General features: G+C 33.1%; 1 protein-coding gene and 1 pseudogene across 2 annotated transcripts; both read left to right on the forward strand.

Moving 5' to 3' along the window:
* Window positions 1–9,654: 9,654 nt before the first annotated feature.
* On the forward strand, window positions 9,655–14,700 carry LOC111986217 (disease resistance protein RUN1-like; annotated as a pseudogene).
* On the forward strand, window positions 14,085–17,053 carry LOC111997785 (disease resistance-like protein DSC1). 2 transcript variants are annotated; one of them, XR_010627027.1, is made up of 5 exons: window positions 14,085–14,401; window positions 14,530–14,805; window positions 14,909–15,790; window positions 15,853–16,461; window positions 16,868–17,053. XR_010627027.1 is itself a non-coding variant. In XM_065768547.1 (4 exons), the coding sequence occupies exons 2-4, from the start codon at window positions 14,764–14,766 to the stop codon at window positions 16,375–16,377; spliced, it is 1,449 nt and encodes a 482-aa protein (XP_065624619.1). In that variant the 5' UTR covers window positions 14,085–14,401; window positions 14,530–14,763; the 3' UTR covers window positions 16,378–16,608. The 2 variants fall into 2 exon arrangements, 1 of the variants encoding a protein (XP_065624619.1); XM_065768547.1 differs by lacking the exon at window positions 16,868–17,053 and having other exon boundaries at window positions 15,853–16,608.
* The last annotated feature ends 8,786 nt before the right edge of the window (window positions 17,054–25,839 follow it).

Raw genomic sequence — 25,839 nt, forward strand, 5'->3', positions numbered from 1 at the left:
AATCCAAAACCTTGTTCTGTCGAAGAGCACATCCTGTATATTCATAGTTTTCTCCACTCGCTTCAAGGCTACCAGATGCTTATCAAAGGTCCAAGGTTCACCCTTCAAAACCCAATCTAAATCGGACTCATCCGAGAAGATAAATAATACCCTATGGTTGCCCAAATCTCTGACCTCAAAACTTTTTTTGTTCTTCACAACAGTTTGAGGGTTCTAGCAATAGCCTCGATATTGATTGCCCTTACTGTGAAAAAACGTGCTGCTAAAAAGAACTCCTCTCCCAATACATCATCTTGCACTTGAAACTTACTTTCCTCACTCTCAGACAGTGAAAACTTCCCCCACATAGCTGACAGATTCTCCATCTCCAGTGAGTACCAAGAAGATCAGTACTAATACTCCGAGAAAGAGAAAAATGAAAAAAGACTGCAGTTGCCTCACCCAAGGGCAGGCACGGCGTTTCACTGATACTAGGGTTTTGGAAGGAGACCGCTACCCTAGGTCAGGAAAACTACAAGTTGTTATTAGTGGGGTAAAAAGTAATTTAGTGGTAAGTTCAAATTAAAACCAATAACAACTAACCAACTATGTACAAAGTGCTTAGGGGTATAGGGAAGAAAGGGTTCGAATGCAGAATTTGCAGTATGTTGTAATTATCTCAAAAAAAACTATATTTATTGTAGAAATATTATGAAATTTTGTGGCGTAACACTCTCTTTATATATACTTTGCCAGGAACATCACTATCTTTCTTCTCATCTTCTTCTGTCAAACGTTATAAAAGTTGAAAAAAGAGAGGGAGAGGCTGGATTTGGTGGAGATTGGACCTATAAAATTGAAAAAGGAAAACGTTAATTGAGAGAGAGATGCATCAGATCGTGAAATGAGGTTCTATTTTTTTTGGCCTTTTTTTTNAACCCTAAACTAACCATACACTAACCACTGACGGCTTCACATGTAAGTCAAGGTGGTCATAAGACCACCCTAACTTGCAAAAAAATGTATATATACACTTGCCAAAAAAATGTCATAGGTTAAACTAACCTATTGTGACCACCCTAATAAAAATATTGAACATGCTGATTAGGGAATTACAAAAATTTGGATTCAACAAAAATAACAGTAATATTACATTTACAACATGTTCACAATAATTTCACAACAAATCCAATATTGGTAAGTTGTTACTAATTTTAATTTATGCCCAATACTAATATTATTTTTTTACCAACCAATAACATTTTTTTACATAAAATTTATTATAAAAATGTTGTGGACATAAGGTTACTTCAAAATTAATTCTCCCCAAACTGACATAATCCTTAATCCTTTTTATTAAAAAAAAAAAAAAAGCTTAAATAACAACAAACAAAAACAAAACAAGACCAAACAACAACATATGAACAAATTGTTTAACTAAAAACCTATTATATATATATATATATATAACATAAAAATCTCTAATCATTCAAATTTGTAGCTCATTCAACTTATTTAATAAAAATGATTTCTAATTTCATTTTTTCTTAAAAAATTATACTAAGAAAAATATTGTGGTTGTGAGTTTTTGATAATGACAACAATTATACTCTTTTTAACTTTGCAAACGCAACAATTTTACACAATATTCAAGTTATTGTTTTACTGATTACTCTAAAAAAAATTCCTTGAGACACCACTGACACTAATTATAGTTAATAGACTTGTAATACAAGTAAAATACTTGACTTATATACAAAATAGAATTAGACTTGAGCTTTTTTTTTTTTTTTTTTTTCTTATGTATTCTCTGTGTCTTTTCTCTATGCAATTATATTTCATTCTCTCCCCCTCTCTTTAAATCAGGATTTATTGGGTTGAGACTTGAATCAAAATTATATATGAACAATCAAAAAAATACATAAAGTTACACAAATATGGTACATGTATCCAGTGAAATAATATGGTTTTTTAAAGAGAAAGTAAACTTTTGTTAGCACAGTGTGGGTAGCAAAATTTAGAGTCTGTTTGATAGAGGAGTTTGAGTAATGTTATTAGTATTTTTTTGAAATATATGTAAGTAAAAAAATATGTAAAAATGCATATAATATTGTTTAAAAATTGAAAACATATGTTTAAAATGCTCTACCCAATGGGCCCTTAAATTTGCATTAAGTTACAAAAATATGGTACCTTGAGTACAGTGATTGTATGACACCAATCAATTAAAAATTTAATTTTTTTAAAAGAAATTTAATAATTTTTTTGCAATATAGTATATAGTATATGAGACACCAACAATAACTTTTAAACCTAACTTTTATTATATAGTTTATGATATAGATAAATAAGCAAGACTTAAGTACAGTACTTAAGTACTGCTCCTTAAGTTTTCTTTTTAAGATTTTGTCATATAGATTTTTTTCTTATAAACAATGTTAAAGATACAAATTACTAATGTGATGAATAATTATTAAAAAATAAAAATATAATGTTAATAGTGAAACTAAATGCAAAACAATAAAAAATTTGTCACATCAATTATTTATAAAAATGATAAAAAATAATTTGTATAGTAACAGTATCCTTTCCTCAAAAGACGAAAGTATATTTTTTAATTGTTTAGTAGGCTGAATTTTATGCGGAGAAGCTAAAGAGGATTATCTAAAATTCTGTATTTAAATTTTGTAAAATAGTTTTTTTTAATCAAATATATGGATCTCACTGACTTGTCACATCAAAAAAGTCTCCCTCTCTTTCTGTCTGTCTCTCGTGTCTCAGACTCTCGTATCTCTCTCTCCAGCCTTCTTTTCTCTCTGATTGGCGTGGGAAAGGGGAAATCGGCGAGGGGGTGGCGGTGGCGGCTCCGCCACGAAGGGAACACTCTCTCTCTCTCTCTCTTCTGCATCCTACTCTCTCCGTGACTCTGTCTCGTTCTCTCTCTTTCTCTCTCTAGCAGATCGGCGTGTGAAAGGGTAGATCGACAAGAATGGGTGGCCAATCGGCGCCATGTCGGTTGCTGATCGGCGTGCATGTGTCGCCCTCTCTCTCTCTCTCTCTCTTGGTCGGACCCATGGTCGATGCTCACTCTCAGTTCAACGGATCTCGCTATTTCTTGAGCAAAATCAGATAAAACCGTGGCTGATGCTCCAATTGCTAGCGGATTCCTTCTGGGTGTAATGTTTGCTTTGGGGTTTGTTTGTGGGTTAGTTTGATTGAAATGTTTATGGTGGATGTTTGGTTCTAAGGCATATATGATTGAGGATTTGAGGTGTTTAGGGGTGAGTTTACCAAAATTTGTTTAGGGGTTGAGTTTATTGAAATCTGATCTTGGATTCATGGCAGTGTGTTGTTTGTTTTAGGTATATCTGCTTTGATTGGGGCTAGACAATAAATGAGTACAATATTTGAGGGGAGTATAGTAAATGAGACATGCTCTCATAATATTTTTACAATAAATTATAGATAGTTAATTGTTACTAATTTAATTTGAACTTAATATTATGATTATTTTTTTGTCTTAATAATAACAATCCGTAATAATTTATCACTAAAAATTTGTTGTAAAAATTCTACTACTTAAGATTTGTTGTAAAAATATTTTGAAAATGACGTGAATATATTATTTCTTACATTAAATGATTACCAAAAAAAAAAAATAGAAAATGAATACTGATGTTTCTCTTTTTGGTACTCATCGGTCCATTCAAATGCTTTTTTGAGAACTTTAAAATGGCAAACACTTATCTGTAGCTTTAGAGACAAACCTGTTGAGGGCGGCAACTCGTCCGGTGAGGGACTGACTTCTTTCACATTGCTAGGGGGCTCATAGTCAATATTGCTTGAATTTGTCAGGGTTTGCTTCAATTCCTCTATAGGAAACCATAAACCCTAGGAACTTCCCCGACGATACCCCAAATGCACACTTGCTAGGATTCAACTTCATGTGATATTGCCTCAACGTGTCAAATGTTTCCTGCAGATCGATCAAGTGTTTCTCCTCGTCTTGGGTTTTCACTAACATATCATCTATGTACACTTCCATATTCTCCCGATCTGCGGGCGGAACATGTGGTTGACCAGGCGTTGGTATGTCGCCCCAGCATTCTTTAGGCCGAATGGCATTACTTCATAACAGAACAGTCCCTGACTGGTGATAAAGGACGTCTTCTCTTGGTCCGCCTCGTCCATTCTAATTTGATTGTAACCAGAGAAGGCATCGAGGAAACTGAGCAACTTATGGCCGGCGGTGGAGTCTACCAATTGATCAATGCGTGGTAGTGGATAACTGTCCTTTGGGCAAGCCTTGTTCAGGTCAGTGAAATCAACGCACATCCTCCACTTGCCATTCGCTTTTTTGACCATTACCACGTTGGCAGCCACTCAGGATAATATACTCTCGAATGAACTTTGCCACAATCAGCTTCTGAACTTCTTCCTTGACGGCATTATCTCTCTCTGGAGCAAACACCCTTTTCTTTTGCCGCACTGGCTTGGAGGAAGGGCTTACACTCAGATGGTGGGTAATAACACTGGGATCTATGCCCGGCATATCTTCTGACTCCAAGCAAATACATCCTTATTTCTTTTCAAAAAACAATTAGATCTTTCTTAATTGTTGCTTCCAGATCTGCTCCAACCTGGTACACCTCTCAGGGTCATCATCATCTAAAGGAACATTTTCCAAAGCCTCAATGGGTTCTGCCGTCACCTCCTTTCTTCGATATTCATTGCTTGAATCTCTTCGTCCGCAGCCAGCATAGCCAGATAACACTCTCTTGCAGCTAATTGGTCTCCTTGTACTTGGCCTACCCATGTTCCGTTGGGAACTTGACCGACAAATGATAAGTAGATGTAACTGCCTTCCATCTGTTCAAGGTTGGTCTCCCTATTATTGCATTGTAGGAAGACGAACAATCAACCACGAGGAAACTCACTTCCATGGTAACTTGCTGCGGATACGCCCCCACCGTCACTGGTAATGAAATACTACCTACTGGCTGCACCTTCATTCCACCAAAACCAACTGGGGGGAGCTTGTTGGACGGAGTAAGTCTCGTCCCAGTCTCATCTGCTGAAAAGCTGGAAAGTACAAGATATCAGCTGAACTTCCATTATCAATCAACACCCTTCTTGTCTTGTAATCTGCAATAAGGAGAGTGATAACAATAGCGTCGTCATGAGGGTGATGGACTTTCTTTGCATCTCGTCCGTGAAGGTAATTGCTTGCTCGTCCATGGTCCCTGCATTTGGCGATCGTCCAGAAAGCTGCACACTCTGCACTGCTTTCAGGTAGGCTTTCTTTGACTTAGACGACTGTCCTGCAGAACTTCCCCCAGAATGATTCTTATTTCTCCAAGCGGTGGCCGCGACGGTTCTTCTACTTTGGCTTTTAGTTTCTCGTCTCTGTGATCTCGTCCTAGGAAATTTTTCAACTTCCCTTGCCTGATGAGATTCTCAATCTGCTGTTTCAGATCAAAACATTCGTCCGTGTCGTGCCCATGATCCTGTGAAAGCGACAGTATTTGTTCCTATTGCGCTTATTGGGATCTCCCTTCATCTTCTCCGGCCACTTTAAGGAAGGCTCGTCTTTGATTTGCATGAGGACCTGCTCAAGTGGCACACTTAAAGGAGTGTAGTGCTGATTCCTTGTTGACGGACCTGCCCTCTTTTCACGATCTTTCTTATCCTCCGTTCGTCCCTTCTTTGGACGAGGGCCTTGGTCGGACTGACGAGAAGGATTTGACTCTACCCTCTCAGCCCTCTTCCTCTTCTTTGCTATAATAGCATCTTCTGCATTCATAAAGTTCTGGGCTGAATGGACGAGTTCTGCCATAGACTGAGGTTCCTTCTCATAGAGTTTATGTATGAACAAATCTGAATTGACTCCGTTATGAAAGGCTGCCAGCAGTAGCTTATCATCTACCTCGTCCACGGTCAGGGCTTCCCTATTGAAGCGTGTAATAAAGGAACGCAAGCTTTCATTCTCCCCTGTTCTATTGTTAACAAACTGGAAGTGGATCGTCTATGACGCTGACCCCCTATAAAGTTATTAACAAACAACTTGCTTAATTCTCCGAAGGAACTCACCGAATTCGGGGGTAGTTTGCTGAACCATACTCTGGCCGGACCCTTGAGAGTGGTGGAAAGGCTCTGCACATTATTTCATCCGGAACACCTTGTAGATGCATAGTGGTCTTGAAGGTGGCAATGTGATCGAAAGGATCCCGATTCCCATCGTATGAATCCAAAGAAGGCATTTTAAATTTCGGTGGTAGGGGATGGCCGTTGATGGAGGCCGTAAAAGGAGAGTCAGTTCTATGTACCAAATCTTCCACTGGATTTACCCTCCTCATATTCTCCTTCATCTCGTCCATAGCCTTCTTCATCTGATCCATTTCTCTCTTCAAGTCAGATGCCCTTCGTGAAGTGGTATCCCTTGATGGGCTCCCACGATGAAAGTTCTCCCTGCCCTCTTGGTCTTGGGTTGGCCCTTCTTCATCTTGCTCTTGATGTGTCTGCCTTCTTAAGTTAACTTCTTTCCGTAACTCCTGATTCTGGCGAGTTAACTCCGCCATCGCAGCCGCCATCGACTGCATATGCTGAACAGACGAGGCCTGCAGGTTGGGTGCAGATTGTCGATCGCGATGGGATTACTCGACGCATCCCTACTCTGTTGAGGACCCGGGCTAGTTGCCCTTGATCTAGTCCGAACCATCTCAAACCCTTCCTTGTGAGAAAGAACTCGCAGAACTAAAAAAGTTCAAGAGTGACCACTACGAGTTCCCACAGACGGCGCCAACTGATGTTTCTGGAAGATCAGTGGGTTAGAAATCTTCAGACTTCGTCGATTCTGAGAACTGGGTCCTGTAAAACCAAAACCAATCAGAGCGAAGACCGGTGGAGGCCGGCCTATAACCCTCCGATGATGAAGTTAGAAGGCTGGAATGGAGAGGAAAATATGTAAGTTTTTCTTCCTTCTCTAGATCAAAAGTCCAGAAAGTGTCTGAATGCCCTTACCTTTTACGCAGGATTACATTTATATAGTGCGTGGAACGGTTATTGGCTCTGATAACCGCTCCTATTGTTAAGGAGTTCATCAAAATCGGAGGTAACTTCTTTTAGACGTCGTTTCACCTGAACCGATGCCTCTTTACGAGCAATGGAGGTTTCCATCCTTTTTGGTTAAGGGCGCTTGGCTCGTCTATCCCTAATTTAAGGGCGCTTGGCTCGTCTATCCCTAATTTAAGGGTAGTCGAGCCATGACACGGCCATGCTTTGCTCGTCCGTCCTTTGTGGCGGACGAGGAAGCGTTACTCGTCCGTCCTTTGTGGCGGACGAGGAAGCGTTACTCGTCCGTCCTTTGTGGCGGACGAGACCATACTCGTCCGCCTCCAAAGGAAACACGGACGAGACATTACTCGTCCATTCCCAAAGAAAGGACGACACAACCTTAGCTGTGCTCACTCTTCTTATCTTTCTTCTCTTTCTATAGGCGAGCCATATGGACAATTTGAGGTAGTATAATTTTGTAGCATCATCAAATACAACTACAAACCAAACAAGTCCTAATCTTTCTTCTCTATTCCCACTCGTGTAAAGTGTAATCGTTATCAAATTCTTTTTAACTAAAAATAAAATAAGATTGTCATCAAATTTCCACTAAACTACTTCTACCCAAAGAAAAAAAAAGTTTTCAACCAAAAAATAAAAAAGAAAAAAAAAAAGAAAAAGAAAAAAGCAAGATAAGGTGTACACAAAACTTTATACTAGTTGCCAGGAACTTTCTCCTTTGTGTCTTCTTTTCTTTTCTTTTTTTCTTTTTTTTTTGATGAGATCCTTTGTGTCTTCTAAATGGGAAGTAAATTCATCCCATATGCCACGCTTAAAAGAACCTAAAAATGCAAAGTCAAGAGCAAAGGCATTCAAGAATAACTATTTACACACGTTAGATTAAGAGTTTTGTAATTTAATTAGTTGACATTTTTTGTTGTTTTTAATGAAAGCATTAATGATTTAAATCTTCTCTTTCATTGCAATTATTAAATTATTTAAAATAAATAACCATTCTGGATATTTAAAATAAATAACCATTCTGGATAAAAAAGATAAGGTTGAAATCATTTTTGAGAGCATTGCCTAAGAACAAAAACAAATACTATAAAATAAAAAGTTGTTCTATATATTAGAACTGTATCAAGAAGTGTTGTTGAAAAAGGTTTATAGAGCTCCACAGTAACTGTATCAAGAGACATGGTAGTTAGTTTCTCAACTAACTACCATGTCTCTTTAACTTAGGAACTAGATCAAGCATTAGGGGATCAGTCTCCATGCCCTCCTTTTGAATTGGTAAAAACATTGTATAATTGATGTCAAAGCTTCTTTTTATGAATGCTCTTTTCTCCTAGATCTCATTTTTAGGGAAGCAAATTCTTTAGCTAAATTTGTTGCGCCTCTCAGATCCTTTGTCTGTTGTAATAATAAGAACTCCTTACCTTATTCTACCTGGATGTAGTCTTTGTTTGTGCTTAATGAAATTGGTAATTTTCATAAAATTTTTTTAAAAAAAGTTTCAATGATTTTTCCTAGAAAATGCCAAGAAGAGATGAATGGCCACTTGCATATCCTATTTTTGCCAAAAGACAAAAAGTCTTCGTGGGTCTCTCTTTTATTTAATAATATATATATATATATATAGATATATTTATATTAATCAATTTGATAACTTTTGGTCTTGCTTTTGATAGAGGATAAAGCGGATGAAAAATGATTTCTTTTTAATTTTTCTTTTCATAAAACAATAATTGACAGAGGAAGGATCTTAATCCATAATATTTCAATTGAAAATATCAAGAAATGTTAATCAATTGAATTACAAGACTTTTGACAAAAAAAAAAAAAAATTCAAAATTTATTGACTTGAGCCATAACAATTAGAGGATGTGAATGCTTAGCCCTTTAATTAACCAATTACATGGAAAACTATTTATCATTTCAGTTAAAAATAACCGAGTTTATCCTGTGTATATATTTATATTAAAAAAAAGTCATTACTTTTATTAAAAATTTTATTGTTGTTTTGCCAAGAAGACTCCTAGAAGAAAAGGACCACTTGCGTACCTACTTTGTTTAAAGGAAAATGAAATGGGGTTCAATTGTTACTTGTTAGTGGGAAATAAATACTTGCTTTCAAGAACAATAAGTTTAGTTAGTAAGGCAAAAAGAAAAGGTTGGATAAGGCCGCGTTGTTTCAAGCTGCTTTTGAGCTTTAGAACCACTAAAAAAAAAAAATTCAAAATTTATTGACTTGAGCCATAACAATTAGAGGATGTGAATGCTTAGCCCTTTAATTAACCAATTACATGGAAAACTATTTATCATTTCAGTTAAAAATAACCGAGTTTATCCTGTGTATATATTTATATTAAAAAAAAGTCATTACTTTTATTAAAAATTTTATTGTTGTTTTGCCAAGAAGACTCCTAGAAGAAAAGGACCACTTGCGTACCTACTTTGTTTAAAGGAAAATGAAATGGGGTTCAATTGTTACTTGTTAGTGGGAAATAAATACTTGCTTTCAAGAACAATAAGTTTAGTTAGTAAGGCAAAAAGAAAAGGTTGGATAAGGCCGCGTTGTTTCAAGCTGCTTTTGAGCTTTAGAACCACTATTGCAATTCTTTAAATCTGTAAGTATTCACCTTTCAGACACATCTTATCTCTTTTATTTCTCTTTTCTCAAAAAATCCACGTTAAATTATATTCTTCTTCCCTAGTTATTTTACTTTCCGCACACATCCTTCAAATTGTTTCGTTAACTAATTTTTCTTTATCCTTATTGTGGTTCAAGATTTACCAACATATTTCTATTAGCTTCAATGAGTACTCAAGGAGCCTCACCGTTGACATCATCATCTTCTTCTTCAAGACGGTGGATATATGAAGTTTTCCTTAGTTTTAGAGGCATTGACACACGCAATAATTTTACAAATCATCTATATGTTGCTTTGCAACGCTCGGGTATTTTCACCTTTAGAGATAATGAAAGGCTTGAGAGAGGAAAATCTATTTGACCGGAGCTCTTAAAAGCAATAGAAGAATCAAGAATTTCTATTGTTATTCTCTCAAAAAACTATGCATCTTCGACATGGTGCTTGGATGAACTTGCAAAGATTACTCAGTGCATGAAAGTGATGGGAATGACAGTTCTACCTATATTTTATGATGTGGACCCATCCGATGTACGCAAATAAAAGGGAGCTTTTGCACAAGCCTTTGCTGAGCATGAAGAACGTTTGAAGCACAACACAGAAAAGGTGCAAACTTGGAGGGCTACATTGAGTGAAGTGGCCGACCTCTCTGGATGGCATTTACAAGATAGGTAATTGAATTTGAAAATTTTGGAATGTTTCAAATGACTCTTGCTATATATACCATGAATTACATCATCAACAATACAATATTTTGACTATAATATATGTTGTGTTAAATCCACCCTCACAATACATGATAGTTAATTTATATTACTATAAAGTATAAATAGAGTAAGATTCGATAGTTTCATCCTTACTTTACCAAGAAATACCTCATTACATAATTTAAAATAAAATGATAGAATTTGAAGTATAAAATTTGATAAGGTTAAAATTGTTAAATAAGAAGATTTAGAATAAATCTCAAGTTTTGGAAAGTGGGAGAAAAAAATAAAAATGATATAGAGGGTTTTATTTTTTTAATTTTTTTAAAAATTTAGAATAATACAGTAATAATACCAAACATAATTGCTAAAAAAATATAATTTAGAACCCAATAGCGTAAACAATGGATTAACATGTTGACCGTAATGAAATTTCATATAAGTCCAGAGTTAAAAATTTGATATATCGTACAACCACTACAAGTATAACCAAAATCTAAAAGCAATGAAAACGGTTAAAAAATCAAATTTGGTCAAAAAATAAAGGAAAAATAAAATAAAATAAAACCAGCCAATTCAACAAGCTTAACTTGTTTCAAATTATCAGAACTTTGATGGAAAAACTAATGAACACACTAGTTTGGTTAACAACTTTTGTGGTTTTGCAATAAATCAAATTAGGCTCAAGATAATTGTAAAAGCATAGGGAAGGATTTTTTTTTTTTTTAATTTATTTATTTAGGCTCAATTAATGAAAGAAGGCTCTCTTTAAATAGTTTGCCCAGTATCAAGTCAAGGAGTAACATTGAAAATTTTAAGTTGTTAGCTAGACTAGAAAAGAAAGTTAACTTCTTACTGACATCACAATTCAGCAAATTTATTTAAGTTTGGGTCAATAGAATGTCAAGCGAGAGTTCGTAAACCTTTTGTATGGAGTTCGCTCAAACGAGTCTCTCAAACTTGATTTCTTCAATATTACTCCTTGACTTGATATTAAGAAAACTATTTAAATACAACCCTCTCTAACACTTATTAAACTTAACACACGAATTAGCCAACACAAATGTAAAACCTAACAATTACAAATAAAGTAGCAATAGAATTAAAGACCGTTATTATAATTAGGCAAAATAAAATTCTATTTAAAAAAGAGCTTTAAAACTGAATTATGTAAAATTACAAACATAGTGGTGAGGGCCTTAATTTAGCCAAATAAAATTTCTTTTTAAAAAAGAAAATAGCCACTGAGATTTATTAAAAAAGAAAAAGAAAAAAGAAGTTGTGTTATACACGCTGTACATATAAAATAGAACATCTTTTATGCATCAATAGTTTGAGATGCACTTGGACTTTGTGGAGCCCTGAAAAGATTAACCATGAAAAGATCAACCAAAATACTTGCTTCATGTACAATTTTTTATCGCATGATTAATTTGAAATGTACATTAGCTCAAGCAATTACAAATTCATATGGCCGCTCTAGAAAAAGGAAAGCAATACTAGACACAAATGTTAACATAATTTGACAAACTCTAAGCTTACATTCAAGGGCAACACTAACAAAATAAATAAATAAATAAATAAATAAATAAATAAATAAAGAAAGAAAGAAAGAAAGGCTACATCCATAATAACAATCTACATCCACAACGACAATTTTACAATAAATTCTAGGTAACAAGTTGTAATTGGTTGCCTTATTTTAGTGATGGAAGCAAATTGGAACTAGTAATCATCTCTCACTTAAATTTGTTGTAAAAATATTATGAACATTACTTACAAAAAAAGAACTCAGAAACATTAATTATGAGAAAAAAATAACTGCACTCCCAACTGCAATACAATTTATCATTTCAGCCAAAGGTATTCTTACAATAACACAATAGACAAATTAGACAAAATTTGTCAGTTGACTCTCAAATTCACCAAAAATTATATGTTCAAAATCTTTGCAGTGCTGCTTATATATAAAACTTTAATACCTATTAATTTATACAGTTCAAAATTTTATACGGTTCAAATTTTTTTGTTTTTCTTTCACCAAAGAATATTCTTTGGTGAAAGAAAAACATAAAATTTTTCGTGTTGACAAATAATAAACTTTTATTCTATCCCAATAAAATTCAAATAAGTAATCACGTTAAACTAGGAACCTTTAAACTATTCGCGGGTTTGACTTCTCATCATTTTATAAGACATTTCTTATTTCCATATGGACAATATTTAACTCAATTAAATGCAATGGGACACAAAGTGACCTTTGTTTTTTATTTATTTATTTTTATACAGTTTTAACATATGACGTCTGCTATTAATGATTTTTTTTTTTTTTTTTTTTTTATAAATATCATCAAACCAAGACATCAATTGGTTTTTAGAGTATCTTCTAAAAAAAATTGGTTTTTGGGGTAGATGGAGATCGAGCTTTAAATCTCTTTTTCTACGATAAAAGATTTTACCAATTAAGTTAAGTAGAACTCCAAGTAACTTTTGTTTTAAGATAACATATTGTGCTATAAAAGCAAATCTTGCATTCAAAATATCGTTATTTTTTTGTTAATAGAAGGGGAAAGAATCATGGTGTTGCTACTTGCTTATACTATCCTGGTCGAAAACTTATCATATTCAAAACCCAAACGAACATGGAAACATAGGTAGCATGAAATTAGATTAATTTTATTTTAATCCAGCTAATATTCAGATTTTAATATAGAGTATATATTTTATATATCTCAAATTAAACCTAGGTTTATTAAGGAATGAAACAAAACTAAATGATAAATTCAGATTTTATATTATTGGTTGTATATACATTTATTTGTTGGGATTTTAATCAACTAAAATGCTATATATCTATAAAACTTTCTACTTTGGATCCCTTCATGGAAGGTTCAAACTCACTACTTGTTATTCTCTCCTCATTGCAGGCCTGAGGCAGAAGTTATTGAAGACATTGTAAAAGTGATATTAAATAAACTAAGGCATACACTTTTCATAGATACCAAGGAACTAGTAGGAATAACTTCCAGAGTTGAGAAATTAATGTCACATTTAGCTATAGAATCAAATGGTGTTCGCCTTATAGGAATTTGGGGGATGGGAGGAATGGGTAAAACAACTCTAGCAAGAGTTGTTTACAAAATGATTTCCAATCAATTTGAAGCATGTAGTTTTATTTCTAATGTCAGGGAAGTTTATGAAAAATATGGCATACTTCAATTACAACAAACACTTTTGAATGATCTTTTGATTCTTGGAGACATAAAAGTAAAAGATGTTGATGATGGAGTTTTCATGATCAAGAATAGGTTACGTCAAAAAAAGATTCTTCTTGTTCTTGATGATGTAAATGAATTAGACCAGTTGAATAAATTAGTTGCGAAGCATGATTGGTTAGGCCTTGGTAGTAGAGTTATCATAACACATTTGCTAATGTCATATAAAGTAGATGATATATATAACGCTGAAGGATTAAGTAAAGAGGAAGCTCTTCATCTTTTTAATTCGAAAGCATTTGATGAAGAGCATCCACCTAAAGATTATCTAGAGCTCTGCCAAGCCTTTGTAGATTATGCTAATGGTCTTCCTTTAGCCATTGAGGTTTTGGGTTCGTTTTTGTACGATAGAAGTACACGTGAATGGGAAAGTGAATTAAATAGGCTTAAAGAATTTCCTAAAAGAAAAATTCTTGAAGTGCTTCAAATAAGTTTTGACAAACTACAAGAAACTGAGAAGGAAATTTTCCTGCATATTGCATTTTTCTTGAATTATATAAATCAAGAAACTATTACAGCAATCTTAGATCGTCTTGAGCTTTACCCTAAAATTGGATTAAGGGTTCTTATTAATAAATCTCTCATCAAATTGAAAGATGATCAATTGTGGATGCATGATTTACTCCAAGAAATGGGTCGAGATATAGTTCGTAAAGAGTGCCACAAAGACCCTGGAAAGCGTAGTAGATTATGGTTGTATAAAGATATTGACAATGTGTTAACAAAAAATACGGTAAGGGGTTATTGAATAAACCCAAGAATATACCTTATTAATTATATCATTCAACATAGTTTAACATAAAGTAATTTCGGTAATTATGCATTTTGCAATTCACTAATCCCTTTTGTTATGATTATTAGGGGACGGAAACAATTCAAGGCATAGTCTTAAACTTGCCCGAACCAAAAGTGGCACATTGGGATCCTGAATCCTTTTCAAAGATGCATCATCTGAAGTTCCTCATAATTGGAAATATTCGCCTCAACCATGATCCCAAACATCTTCCTAATGACTTAAGATTTCTTGATTGAAGTGGGTACACTTCAAGATCTTTGCCGAAAAATTTCCAACCAAATGAGTCGATTGAACTTCATATGTGTTTTAGCAACATTGAACGACTTTGGGCAAGAACAAAGGTAATAAATACCCTTCTACAACTTTTTCTTTCAATAGTTTCATTAAATTATGAGGTTTTTGAAGCTTTTTTTTTTTTTTTTTTTTTTTTTTGGCTTTTTACAGTCTTGGGAGATGTTGAAAAAGCTTACTGTTCTTAATCTAAAAGGTTGTAAAAATCTCAAAAGTCTTCCAAGAAAATTTGAGATAGAGTCTTTAAAGATCCTTATTCTTTCCAATTGCTCAAAAATTAAAACAATTCCAGAATTTGGGGAGAATATGGGACATGTAACAAAGCTTTACTTGGATGGCACTGCTATTACGAAACTACCCACATCAATTGGGAATTTGAGTGGCCTTGCTTTGTTGAATGTAAGGGATTGTAAAAATCTTATGACTCTTCCTAGCACATTTTTTAATATGACATGGCTTAAAAATCTCAATCTTTGCGGATGCTCAAAACTACTAAAGAACTTGGGGAGCGCTGTAAGTGTTGACCTGAAAGGACAAGTAGCTTCTTCTAATGATATTTTTGAAACTTCTAAAACAATAGCTTTTTGTAGATTTCAGCTTCTCCCTTTTTATCCAAGTTCCAAATCCATGGGCCTACTATTGTCTTCTCTATTTGGTTTGTCTTCTTTGGTCAAATTGAATTTAAGTAATTGCAATCTCAAGGAAATCCTCAATGATATTGGCTGCTTATTCTCTTTAAAACGTTTAGATCTAAGTGGAAATAATTTTGGTTGCCTTCCGGAAAGCATGGCTCAACTATCTAATCTGAATGAATTGATCGTGGATAATTGCACAAGTCTTCAATCCTTTCCAAAGCTTCCTTTAAATCTAGGTTATATTGATGGATTTGGTTGCTCCTCATTGGAAACCTTACCAGATCTGTTGAGACCAAATTCTTCATTTGAGCCATTTCTCGCACTTTCAAATTGCAGCAAACTAAGTGACAATCAAGGATTCATTGACTTGTTTTTTGCAACTATAAAAAAGTCCCCTCAGGTCTCTCTCTCTCTCTCTCTCTCTCTCTCATAGTTCTAAGCATCATGTTTTGTATATTTCAGGGGCTTTCTCCTAACTATGGCGATAAGGGATATGGTTTGCTTTTTCCTGGAAGTGAAATTCCGGAGTGGTTTAGCCATCAATGTATGGGGCATGAAGTGAATATAATGGAACCTTTTTCTCATTTGTGTAATGACTGGATTGGGATTGCTGTTTGCCTTGTACTTTGTTCTCTTCCACGTTACCAAATTCAAAGTGACTATCCAATTTGTTTCCGCTTGATAACCAATGGAAATCCTATGTATTTTACCCTAGAAGTTTCCAATAATATGGTTGCTTTATCAGATCATATTTGGTTGTGGTATTTTCTTCCTCAAAACTTCGAGATATGGATACAAAACAACAGAAAATCATTGTGGGAATGTGATGCAAAAGGATTCCGGAATATTGTAGTTAAAATTGATAACGAAGGTTCAAGCTTGGTGAAGAAATGCGGGCTGCGTGTGGTATACAAGAAAGACATTGAAGATTTCAATGGTTCTATGGTTCAGTGTAGCAACAGCAGCATCATTCCTTATGAGTTTTGAAAGAGACCCTGAATTTATGGCCCATGGTAAATATTCTGAGCCAAGTTAGTACAAGGAATGTGGTATAGAGCTAAGCAATTACATGTAAGTCACTGTCATTGTCTTTCTTCATAATTCAAGTTCTGTTGGTTACTGCATTATCTTTGTTTCTTCAGTGTACATTTATAAATGGATTGCCCACCATATATTTGATTAGAGTTGTCAATGACACTCCTAGCAATTTGACTAGAATGGAATAGCTTTTTGTTGGAAATTTTTAAATGCAGAAGAATTCATCTGCTTAAAAGCAAGTAAACATCAAAATAGGAAAGTTTATTGTTGACTTGACCTATAACAGTTAGAGGGTATGATTCGTGAATCCTTAACCCTTTAATCAACCAATTACCCGGGGATGGGTTTATCTTTTCAGTTATAAATAATTTCCTCTATGTATATTAAAAAAAATTGTTACCATTTAAAATAATTGTTGTCGTTGTTTTGCTTTTGCTAGGACAATTCCTAGAAGACAAGGGTGAATTGCACACCCACTTCTGTTGAAAGGAAAATAATAAAGGGTTCTATTGTAAGAGAAAAAGAACAAATTGGAATGCCGCGTTATTTCAAGCTGCTTTTGAGTAATTAATTATGTACTGCTTGTACCCTTTCTTCAGCTAATTTACACACTGCTTAAACAAAATTAATTAGAGGATGAATTACACATAAAGTTTGTAGATTCCACTAATAAGCATTTATGCGTGACACATTAAGATGACATCTCTATTTTATTTTATTCTATTTCTTTGATGGGAAGACATCTCTATTTTGAATAGACATAAAGAAAGCAATTAGTATAAAAATTTATAGTTTGTAAAAAAATAATATAAACAAGACTTACAGCTGGCTACCAAGAAGTTCATCTTTATTTTCTTTTCCTCAACGCAGAATGCGTTAAGTGTGTAATTGTCATCAAACTTCCAGAAAGGTACTTATCCTCAAAGTAATAAAAAGTTTTTTACAAAGGAACTTACTCTTTCTTCTCTTTTCATTTCTTAAAGAGGAGTAAATTTCTTGCGTAAGTTCATCCCATGTGCCACTTTGGTGGGCCTATTCAGTGTTGACCCAGTGACACATATCCAGCCCACCTGCTATGATCTGAAGAAAATGTTAGAAACTTTAGAATTAATTTACATGGGTTTGGCGTTTTGTGGATATCCGTGCAGATCACGATGACTTGTCTCTTTTCTGATTTCTGAATAAACATAAAGGGCACACATTAAATTTTTTGAGGGCGTTTGGATTGCGCGTTGCGCATCCACGTTTTCTCAATCCGCGTTTTTTTTTTTTTTTTTATTTGCCGCATTATTTGACTCCCTGAGAGAAAAAAAATATTGTGCATAAACAGTGCTAGCATTGTTCACGTACTATTTATACACTATTTACGTAATAAAAAAATATTAAAATGGGTCTCACGATACTATTCACACATTTAAAAATTATTTTATTATATTGTTTTTCAGTTTTCAGTTTCAGCAACAATAAGTTCAATTCAATTAAAAAAATTGTCAACATTTTTTCAATCTTCAAAATTTTTTTTTTTTTAAAAATAAAAATTAATCCAATTATGAATACAACTTTTTTTTTTTGGATAAGATATGAATACAACTTTTAAGTCTGTCAAAAAGCAATATCAACGAAACTTTACAGCTGGCCACTGCCAAGAAGTAACCTTTCTTTCTCTTTTCCTGAACGCAGAATGTGTCAAGTGTTATTTTGATTTCCATCTAATTTCCACCAAAGTACTTTTCCTCCAAAAAATAATAATAATAATAATTAAAAATAAATAAAAACTTTATACCGGTTAGCAGGAACTTTCTCTTTTTTCTTTTTCTTTTATATTTTAGTAAATTACTTTTTTTTTTTTTTTAGAAAGTTTAGTAAATTACTTGGCTATAAGATGTTACCATTTAAAAATAATTGTTGTCGTTGTTTTGCTTTTGCTAAGACAATTCCTGTAAGAAAAAAAATGGGTGACTTGCACACCTACTTCTATTTAAAGGAAAATAAAATAATAAGTCTTGTGTCAGAACTCGCCCATATGACAAGTTGTGGTTGGTGAAAGAGTGTCTTCACATAGATCCACTATCACCCTTCTACCAATCACAACTCGCCACATGGGTGAGTTGAGGCAGTAAACTTGTTCAAAATAAAAAGGGGTTCTATTGTTAGTGGGAAAATAAATAGCCAGTCTTGTAAGAGAAAAATAACATATTAGAATGCCGCGTTGTTTCAAGTTGCTTTTGAGTAATTATGTACTGCTTGAACCCTTTCTTCAGCTAATTTGCACACTGCTTAAACAAAATTAATTAGAAGATGAATTACTCATAAAGTTTGCATATTCAACTAATAAGCATTTATGCATGACACATCACAGTCATGGTTTTGAAACCCGGACCGTTCATTGAACCGTAAAAGAGAGAGGTTCAAGGTTTTTAAGGTCAGACCGAGGTCGGACCGAGGTCGAACTGTAATGACGTCATAATTAATTTAATAATTTTTTTAAATATAAATAAATACATTAAATTTGTAAAAATTAAAAAAAAATTAAATAAAATAGTCTCCAAATAAATATAAGATTTATCTTTCAAATATATTTTTCATATCATAATTTTCATAAGACAAATAAAAAATATTAAATCTTAAGCAAACTTAATAAATAAACAAACAAATAAGTATGTAACCATATTATAGCAGATGATATAACAAGAATAACACCACTGTTGTAGTAACCAACTAGCAAACTACCAGTTTCTCAAAAAAAAAAAAAAAAAAGAAAAGAAAAAAACCAGTAAACTACCACTATCAATGTTTTCGTATAAAAAAACCCACTATCAAATTTAAATCTAACATTAAAATATTATTAAAACAGAAGAGCTTAAAAAGCTTAAAGCCGTAATACTGTAGTAGCAGTGGTGGTACTGTAATACACTAATATAATATCAACAAAGATAAAAACTAAATATAATAATTAATAAATACATCATTTATGTGGTCTGTGGTGATACACGAGGTCCGGCGTTTTTTACAAAGCATATACTACTTTACATCTTTACCCAACAGCAACAGAGAAAGACTTCAATAAAATTCAAACAAAAGAGAGATCATCTCAGCAAAAAAAGAGAAAGCAACACAGTGAGAAAAAGCGAGTCTTTCACTGGTTTAGAGAGATCCGATCGCTGGTCATCAACTGGAGGCAGCAGCAAACGATAGCGCCAACAAGGGCAAAAGCTTTAGCTGGCATCTGGAGAGTTGTGGAGGATATTATCAGAGATTTGACTGAGCTGAGGAGTGCGGTGGCTGACGAGGGAGAGAGGCGATTTGAGGCGAGGGAGGGTCTGAAGGGAGGCGATTTTTCTTGAGCTTGAGGACCGAATGATGGAGACCTGGTTTGGTTTCTAATTTTGACTCTTTGAGCATCCTAAACGACGCTGTATAGGGGAAAAATAGACAGTGATGCCGTTTAAGGCTTTTTTATTTTATTTTTTAAAGGGTCCGTGAGAACCACCTTTTTTTTTTTAAAGGGTCCGTGAGAACCGCTGAAACCGTTCACGGTTCTCAGAATCGTACGGTTCACACGAATTTCTACTTTTCTTCTAATGAGCGGTTGTTGAAGTTAAAAAAATCGCAAAAATAAGGAGTTCGAGGTTTTTCTGGTCAAACCATACGGTCCGGCTCGAGTTTTAAAACCTTTATTTTTATTATTTGTTGAGTGCTTCTCCTGTCTGGCTCACTAACCCTTTTGGTACCTGCAAATTTCCTCAGTCACCTATATATAGCTACTAAAAGTCTAAAACATGGACTTCAAAATTCATTACCATTACTTGGATCGATGCTCGAGTGGCTTAGATTAAACATATAAAAGATGGTTCTACATAGTGTACCAAGTCAAATGAATAATTAATTATTTTCGGATGGCTAGGAATGTGAAAGATACGAAGGAAGTAAACTACGGTCATTATTAAACTCTCATGACAAGTCTGAAAGATTGTATTCATATAGTAGCAACCATGATTCTTCTTCTTCTTCTTCTTCTTCTTTTTTTTTTTTTTTTAAATTATAATTAATAAAAATTTTGTTAATTATTATTAATTGACACACGCAATAATTTTACAAATCATCTATATGTTGCTTTGCAACGCTCGGGTATTTTCACCTTTAGAGATAATGAAAGGCTTGAGAGGAAAATCTATTTGACCGGAGCTCTTAAAAGCAATAGAAGAATCAAGAATTTCTATTGTTATTCTCTCAAAAAACTATGCATCTTCGACATGGTGCTTGGATGAACTTGCAAAGATTACTCAGTGCATGAAAGTGATGGAATGACAGTTCTACCTATATTTTATGATGTGGACCCATCCGATGTACGCAAATAAAAGGGAGCTTTTGCACAAGCTTTGCTGAGCATGAAGAACGTTTGAAGCACAACACAGAAAAGGTGCAAACTTGGAGGCTACATTGAGTGAAGTGGCCGACCTCTCTGGATGCATTTACAAGATAGGTAATTGAATTTGAAAATTTTAATGTTCAAATGACTCTTGCTATATATACCATGAATTACATCATCAACAATACAATATTTTGACTATAATATATGTTGTGTTAAATCCACCCTCACAATACATGATAGTTAATTTTATTACTATAAAGTATAAATAGAGTAAGATTCGATAGTTTCATCCTTACTTTACCAAGAAATACCTCATTACATAATTTAAAATAAAATGATAGAATTTGAAGTATAAAATTTGATAAGGTTAAAATTGTTAAATAAGAAGATTTAGAATAAATCTCAAGTTTTGGAAAGGGGAGAAAAAATAAAATGATATAGAGGTTTTATTTTTTTAATTTTTTTAAAAATTTAGAATAATACAGTAATAATACCAAACATAATTGCTAAAAAAATATAATTTAGAACCCAATAGCGTAAACAATGGATTAACATGTTGACCGTAATGAAATTTCATATAAGTCCAGAGTTAAAATTTGATATATCGTACAACCACTACAAGTATAACCAAAATCTAAAAGCAATGAAAACGGTTAAAAATCAAATTTGGTCAAAAAATAAAGGAAAAATAAAATAAAATAAAACCAGCCAATTCAACAAGCTTAACTTGTTTCAAATTATCAGAACTTTGATGGAAAAACTAATGAACACACTAGTTTGGTTAACAACTTTTGTGGTTTTGCAATAAATCAAATTAGGCTCAAGATAATTGTAAAAGCATAGGGAAGGATTTTTTTTTTTTTTATTTATTTATTTAGGCTCAATTAATGAAAGAAGGCTCTCTTTAAATAGTTTGCCCAGTATCAAGTCAAGGAGTAACATTGAAAATTTTAAGTTGTTAGCTAGACTAGAAAAGAAAGTTAACTTCTTACTGACATCACAATTCAGCAAATTTATTTAAGTTTGGGTCAATAGAATGTCAAGCGAGAGTTCGTAAACCTTTGTATGGAGTTCGCTCAAACGAGTCTCTCAAACTTGATTTCTTCAATATTACTCCTTGACTTGATATTAAGAAAACTATTTAAATACAACCCTCTCTAACACTTATTAAACTTAACACACGAATTAGCCACACAAATGTAAAACCTAACAATTACAAATAAAGTAGCAATAGAATTAAAGACCGTTATTATAATTAGGCAAAATAAAATTCTATTTAAAAAGAGCTTTAAAACTGAATTATGTAAAATTACAAACATAGTGGTGAGGCCTTAATTTAGCCAAATAAAATTCTTTTAAAAAAGAAAATAGCCACTGAGATTTATTAAAAAAGAAAAAGAAAAAGAAGTTGTGTTATACACGCTGTACATATAAAATAGAACATCTTTTATGCATCAATAGTTTGAGATGCACTTGGACTTTGTGGAGCCCTGAAAAGATTAACCATGAAAAGATCAACCAAAATACTTGCTTCATGTACAATTTTTTATCGCATGATTAATTTGAAATGTACATTAGCTCAAGCAATTACAAATTCATATGGCCGCTCTAGAAAAAGGAAAGCAATACTAGACACAAATGTTAACATAATTTGACAAACTAAGCTTACATTCAAGGGCAACACTAACAAAATAAATAAATAAATAAATAAATAAATAAATAAATAAAGAAAGAAAGAAAGAAAGGCTACATCCATAATAACAATCTACATCCACAACGACAATTTTACAATAAATTCTAGGTAACAAGTTGTAATTGGTTGCCTTATTTTAGTGATGAAGCAAATTGGAACTAGTAATCATCTCTCACTTAAATTGTTGTAAAAATATTATGAACATTACTTACAAAAAAGAACTCAGAAACATTAATTATGAGAAAAAATAACTGCACTCCCAACTGCAATACAATTTATCATTCAGCCAAAGTATTCTTACAATAACACAATAGACAAATTAGACAAAATTTGTCAGTTGACTCTCAAATTCACCAAAAATTATATGTTCAAAATCTTTGCAGTGCTGCTATATAAAACTTTAATACCTATTAATTTATACAGTTCAAAATTTTATACGGTTCAAATTTTTTGTTTTTCTTCACCAAAGAATATTCTTTGGTGAAAGAAAAACATAAATTTTTCGTGTTGACAAATAATAAACTTTTATTCTATCCCAATAAAATTCAAATAAGTAATCACGTTAAACTAGGAACCTTTAAACTATTCGCGGGTTTGACTTCTCATCATTTTATAAGACATTTCTTATTTCCATATGGACAATATTTAACTCAATTAAATGCAATGGGACACAAAGTGACCTTTGTTTTTTATTTATTTATTTTTATACAGTTTTAACATATGACGTCTGCTATTAATGATTTTTTTTTTTTTTTTTTTTTTTAAATATCATCAAACCAAGACATCAATTGGTTTTTAGAGTATCTTCTAAAAAAAATTGGTTTTGGGGTAGATGGAGATCGAGCTTTAAATCTCTTTTTCTACGATAAAGATTTTACCAATTAAGTTAAGTAGAACTCCAAGTAACTTTTGTTTTAAGATAACATATTGTGCTATAAAAGCAAATCTTGCATTCAAAATATCGTTATTTTTTTGTTAATAGAAGGGGAAAGAATCATGGTGTTGCTACTTGCTTATACTATCCTGGTCGAAAACTTATCATATTCAAAACCCAAACGAACATGGAAACATAGGTAGCATGAAATAGATTAATTTTATTTAATCCAGCTAATATTCAGATTTTTAATATAGAGTATATATTTTATATATCTCAAATTAAACCTAGGTTTATTAAGGAATGAAACAAAACTAAATGATAAATTCAGATTTTATATTATTGGTTGTATATACATTTATTTGTTGGGATTTTAATCAACTAAAATGCTATATATCTATAAAACTTTCTACTTTGGATCCCTTCATGGAAGGTTCAAACTCACTACTTGTTATTCTCTCCTCATTGCAGGCCTGAGGCAGAAGTTATTGAAGACATTGTAAAAGTGATATTAAATAAACTAAGGCATACACTTTTCATAGATACCAAGGAACTAGTAGGAATAACTTCCAGAGTTGAGAAATTAATGTCACATTTAGCTATAGAATCAAATGGTGTTCGCCTTATAGGAATTTGGGGATGGGAGGAATGGGTAAAACAACTCTAGCAAGAGTTGTTTACAAAATGATTTCCAATCAATTTGAAGCATGTAGTTTTATTTCTAATGTCAGGGAAGTTTATGAAAAATATGGCATACTTCAATTACAACAAACACTTTTGAATGATCTTTTGATTCTTGGAGACATAAAAGTAAAGATGTTGATGATGGAGTTTTCATGATCAAGAATAGGTTACGTCAAAAAAGATTCTTCTTGTTCTTGATGATGTAAATGAATTAGACCAGTTGAATAAATTAGTTGCGAAGCATGATTGGTTAGGCCTTGGTAGTAGAGTTATCATAACACATTTGCTAATGTCATATAAAGTAGATGATATATATAACGCTGAAGGATTAAGTAAAGAGGAAGCTCTTTCATCTTTTTAATTCGAAAGCATTTGATGAAGAGCATCCACCTAAAGATTATCTAGAGCTCTGCCAAGCCTTTGTAGATTATGCTAATGGTCTTCCTTTAGCCATTGAGGTTTTGGGTTCGTTTTTGTACGATAGAAGTACACGTGAATGGGAAAGTGAATTAAATAGGCTTAAAGAATTTCCTAAAAGAAAAATTCTTGAAGTGCTTCAAATAAGTTTTGACAAACTACAAGAAACTGAGAAGGAAATTTTCCTGCATATTGCATTTTTCTTGAATTATATAAATCAAGAAACTATTACAGCAATCTTAGATCGTCTTGAGCTTTACCCTAAAATTGGATTAAGGGTTCTTATTAATAAATCTCTCATCAAATTGAAAGATGATCAATTGTGGATGCATGATTTACTCCAAGAAATGGTCGAGATATAGTTCGTAAAGAGTGCCACAAAGACCCTGGAAAGCGTAGTAGATTATGGTTGTAAAAGATATTGACAATGTGTTAACAAAAATACGGTAAGGGTTATTGAATAAACCCAAGAATATACCTTATTAATTATATCATTCAACATAGTTTAACATAAAGTAATTTCGGTAATTATGCATTTTGCAATTCACTAATCCCTTTTGTTATGATTATTAGGGGACGGAAACAATTCAAGGCATAGTCTTAAACTTGCCCGAACCAAAAGTGGCACATTGGGATCCTGAATCCTTTTCAAAGATGCATCATCTGAAGTTCCTCATAATTGGAAATATTCGCCTCAACCATGATCCCAAACATCTTCCTAATGACTTAAGATTTCTTGATTGAAGTGGGTACACTTCAAGATCTTTGCCGAAAAATTTCCAACCAAATGAGTCGATTGAACTTCATATGTGTTTTAGCAACATTGAACGACTTTGGGCAAGAACAAAGGTAATAAATACCCTTCTACAACTTTTTCTTTCAATAGTTTCATTAAATTATGAGGTTTTGAAGCTTTTTTTTTTTTTTTTTTTTTTTTTGGCTTTTTACAGTCTTGGAGATGTTGAAAAGCTTACTGTTCTTAATCTAAAAGGTTGTAAAAATCTCAAAAGTCTTCCAAGAAAATTTGAGATAGAGTCTTTAAAGATCCTTATTCTTTCCAATTGCTCAAAAATTAAAACAATTCCAGAATTTGGGGAGAATATGGGACATGTAACAAAGCTTTACTTGGATGGCACTGCTATTACGAAACTACCCACATCAATTGGGAATTTGAGTGGCCTTGCTTTGTTGAATGTAAGGGATTGTAAAAATCTTATGACTCTTCCTAGCACATTTTTTAATATGACATGGCTTAAAAATCTCAATCTTTGCGGATGCTCAAAACTACTAAAGAACTTGGGAGCGCTGTAAGTGTTGACCTGAAAGGACAAGTAGCTTCTTCTAATGATATTTTTGAAACTTCTAAACAAT

The sequence above is a fragment of the Quercus suber genome, unplaced genomic scaffold, assembly GCF_002906115.3.
Source record: "Quercus suber isolate HL8 unplaced genomic scaffold, Cork oak 2.0 scaffold_956, whole genome shotgun sequence".
NCBI classification, from domain to species: domain Eukaryota; kingdom Viridiplantae; phylum Streptophyta; class Magnoliopsida; order Fagales; family Fagaceae; genus Quercus; species Quercus suber.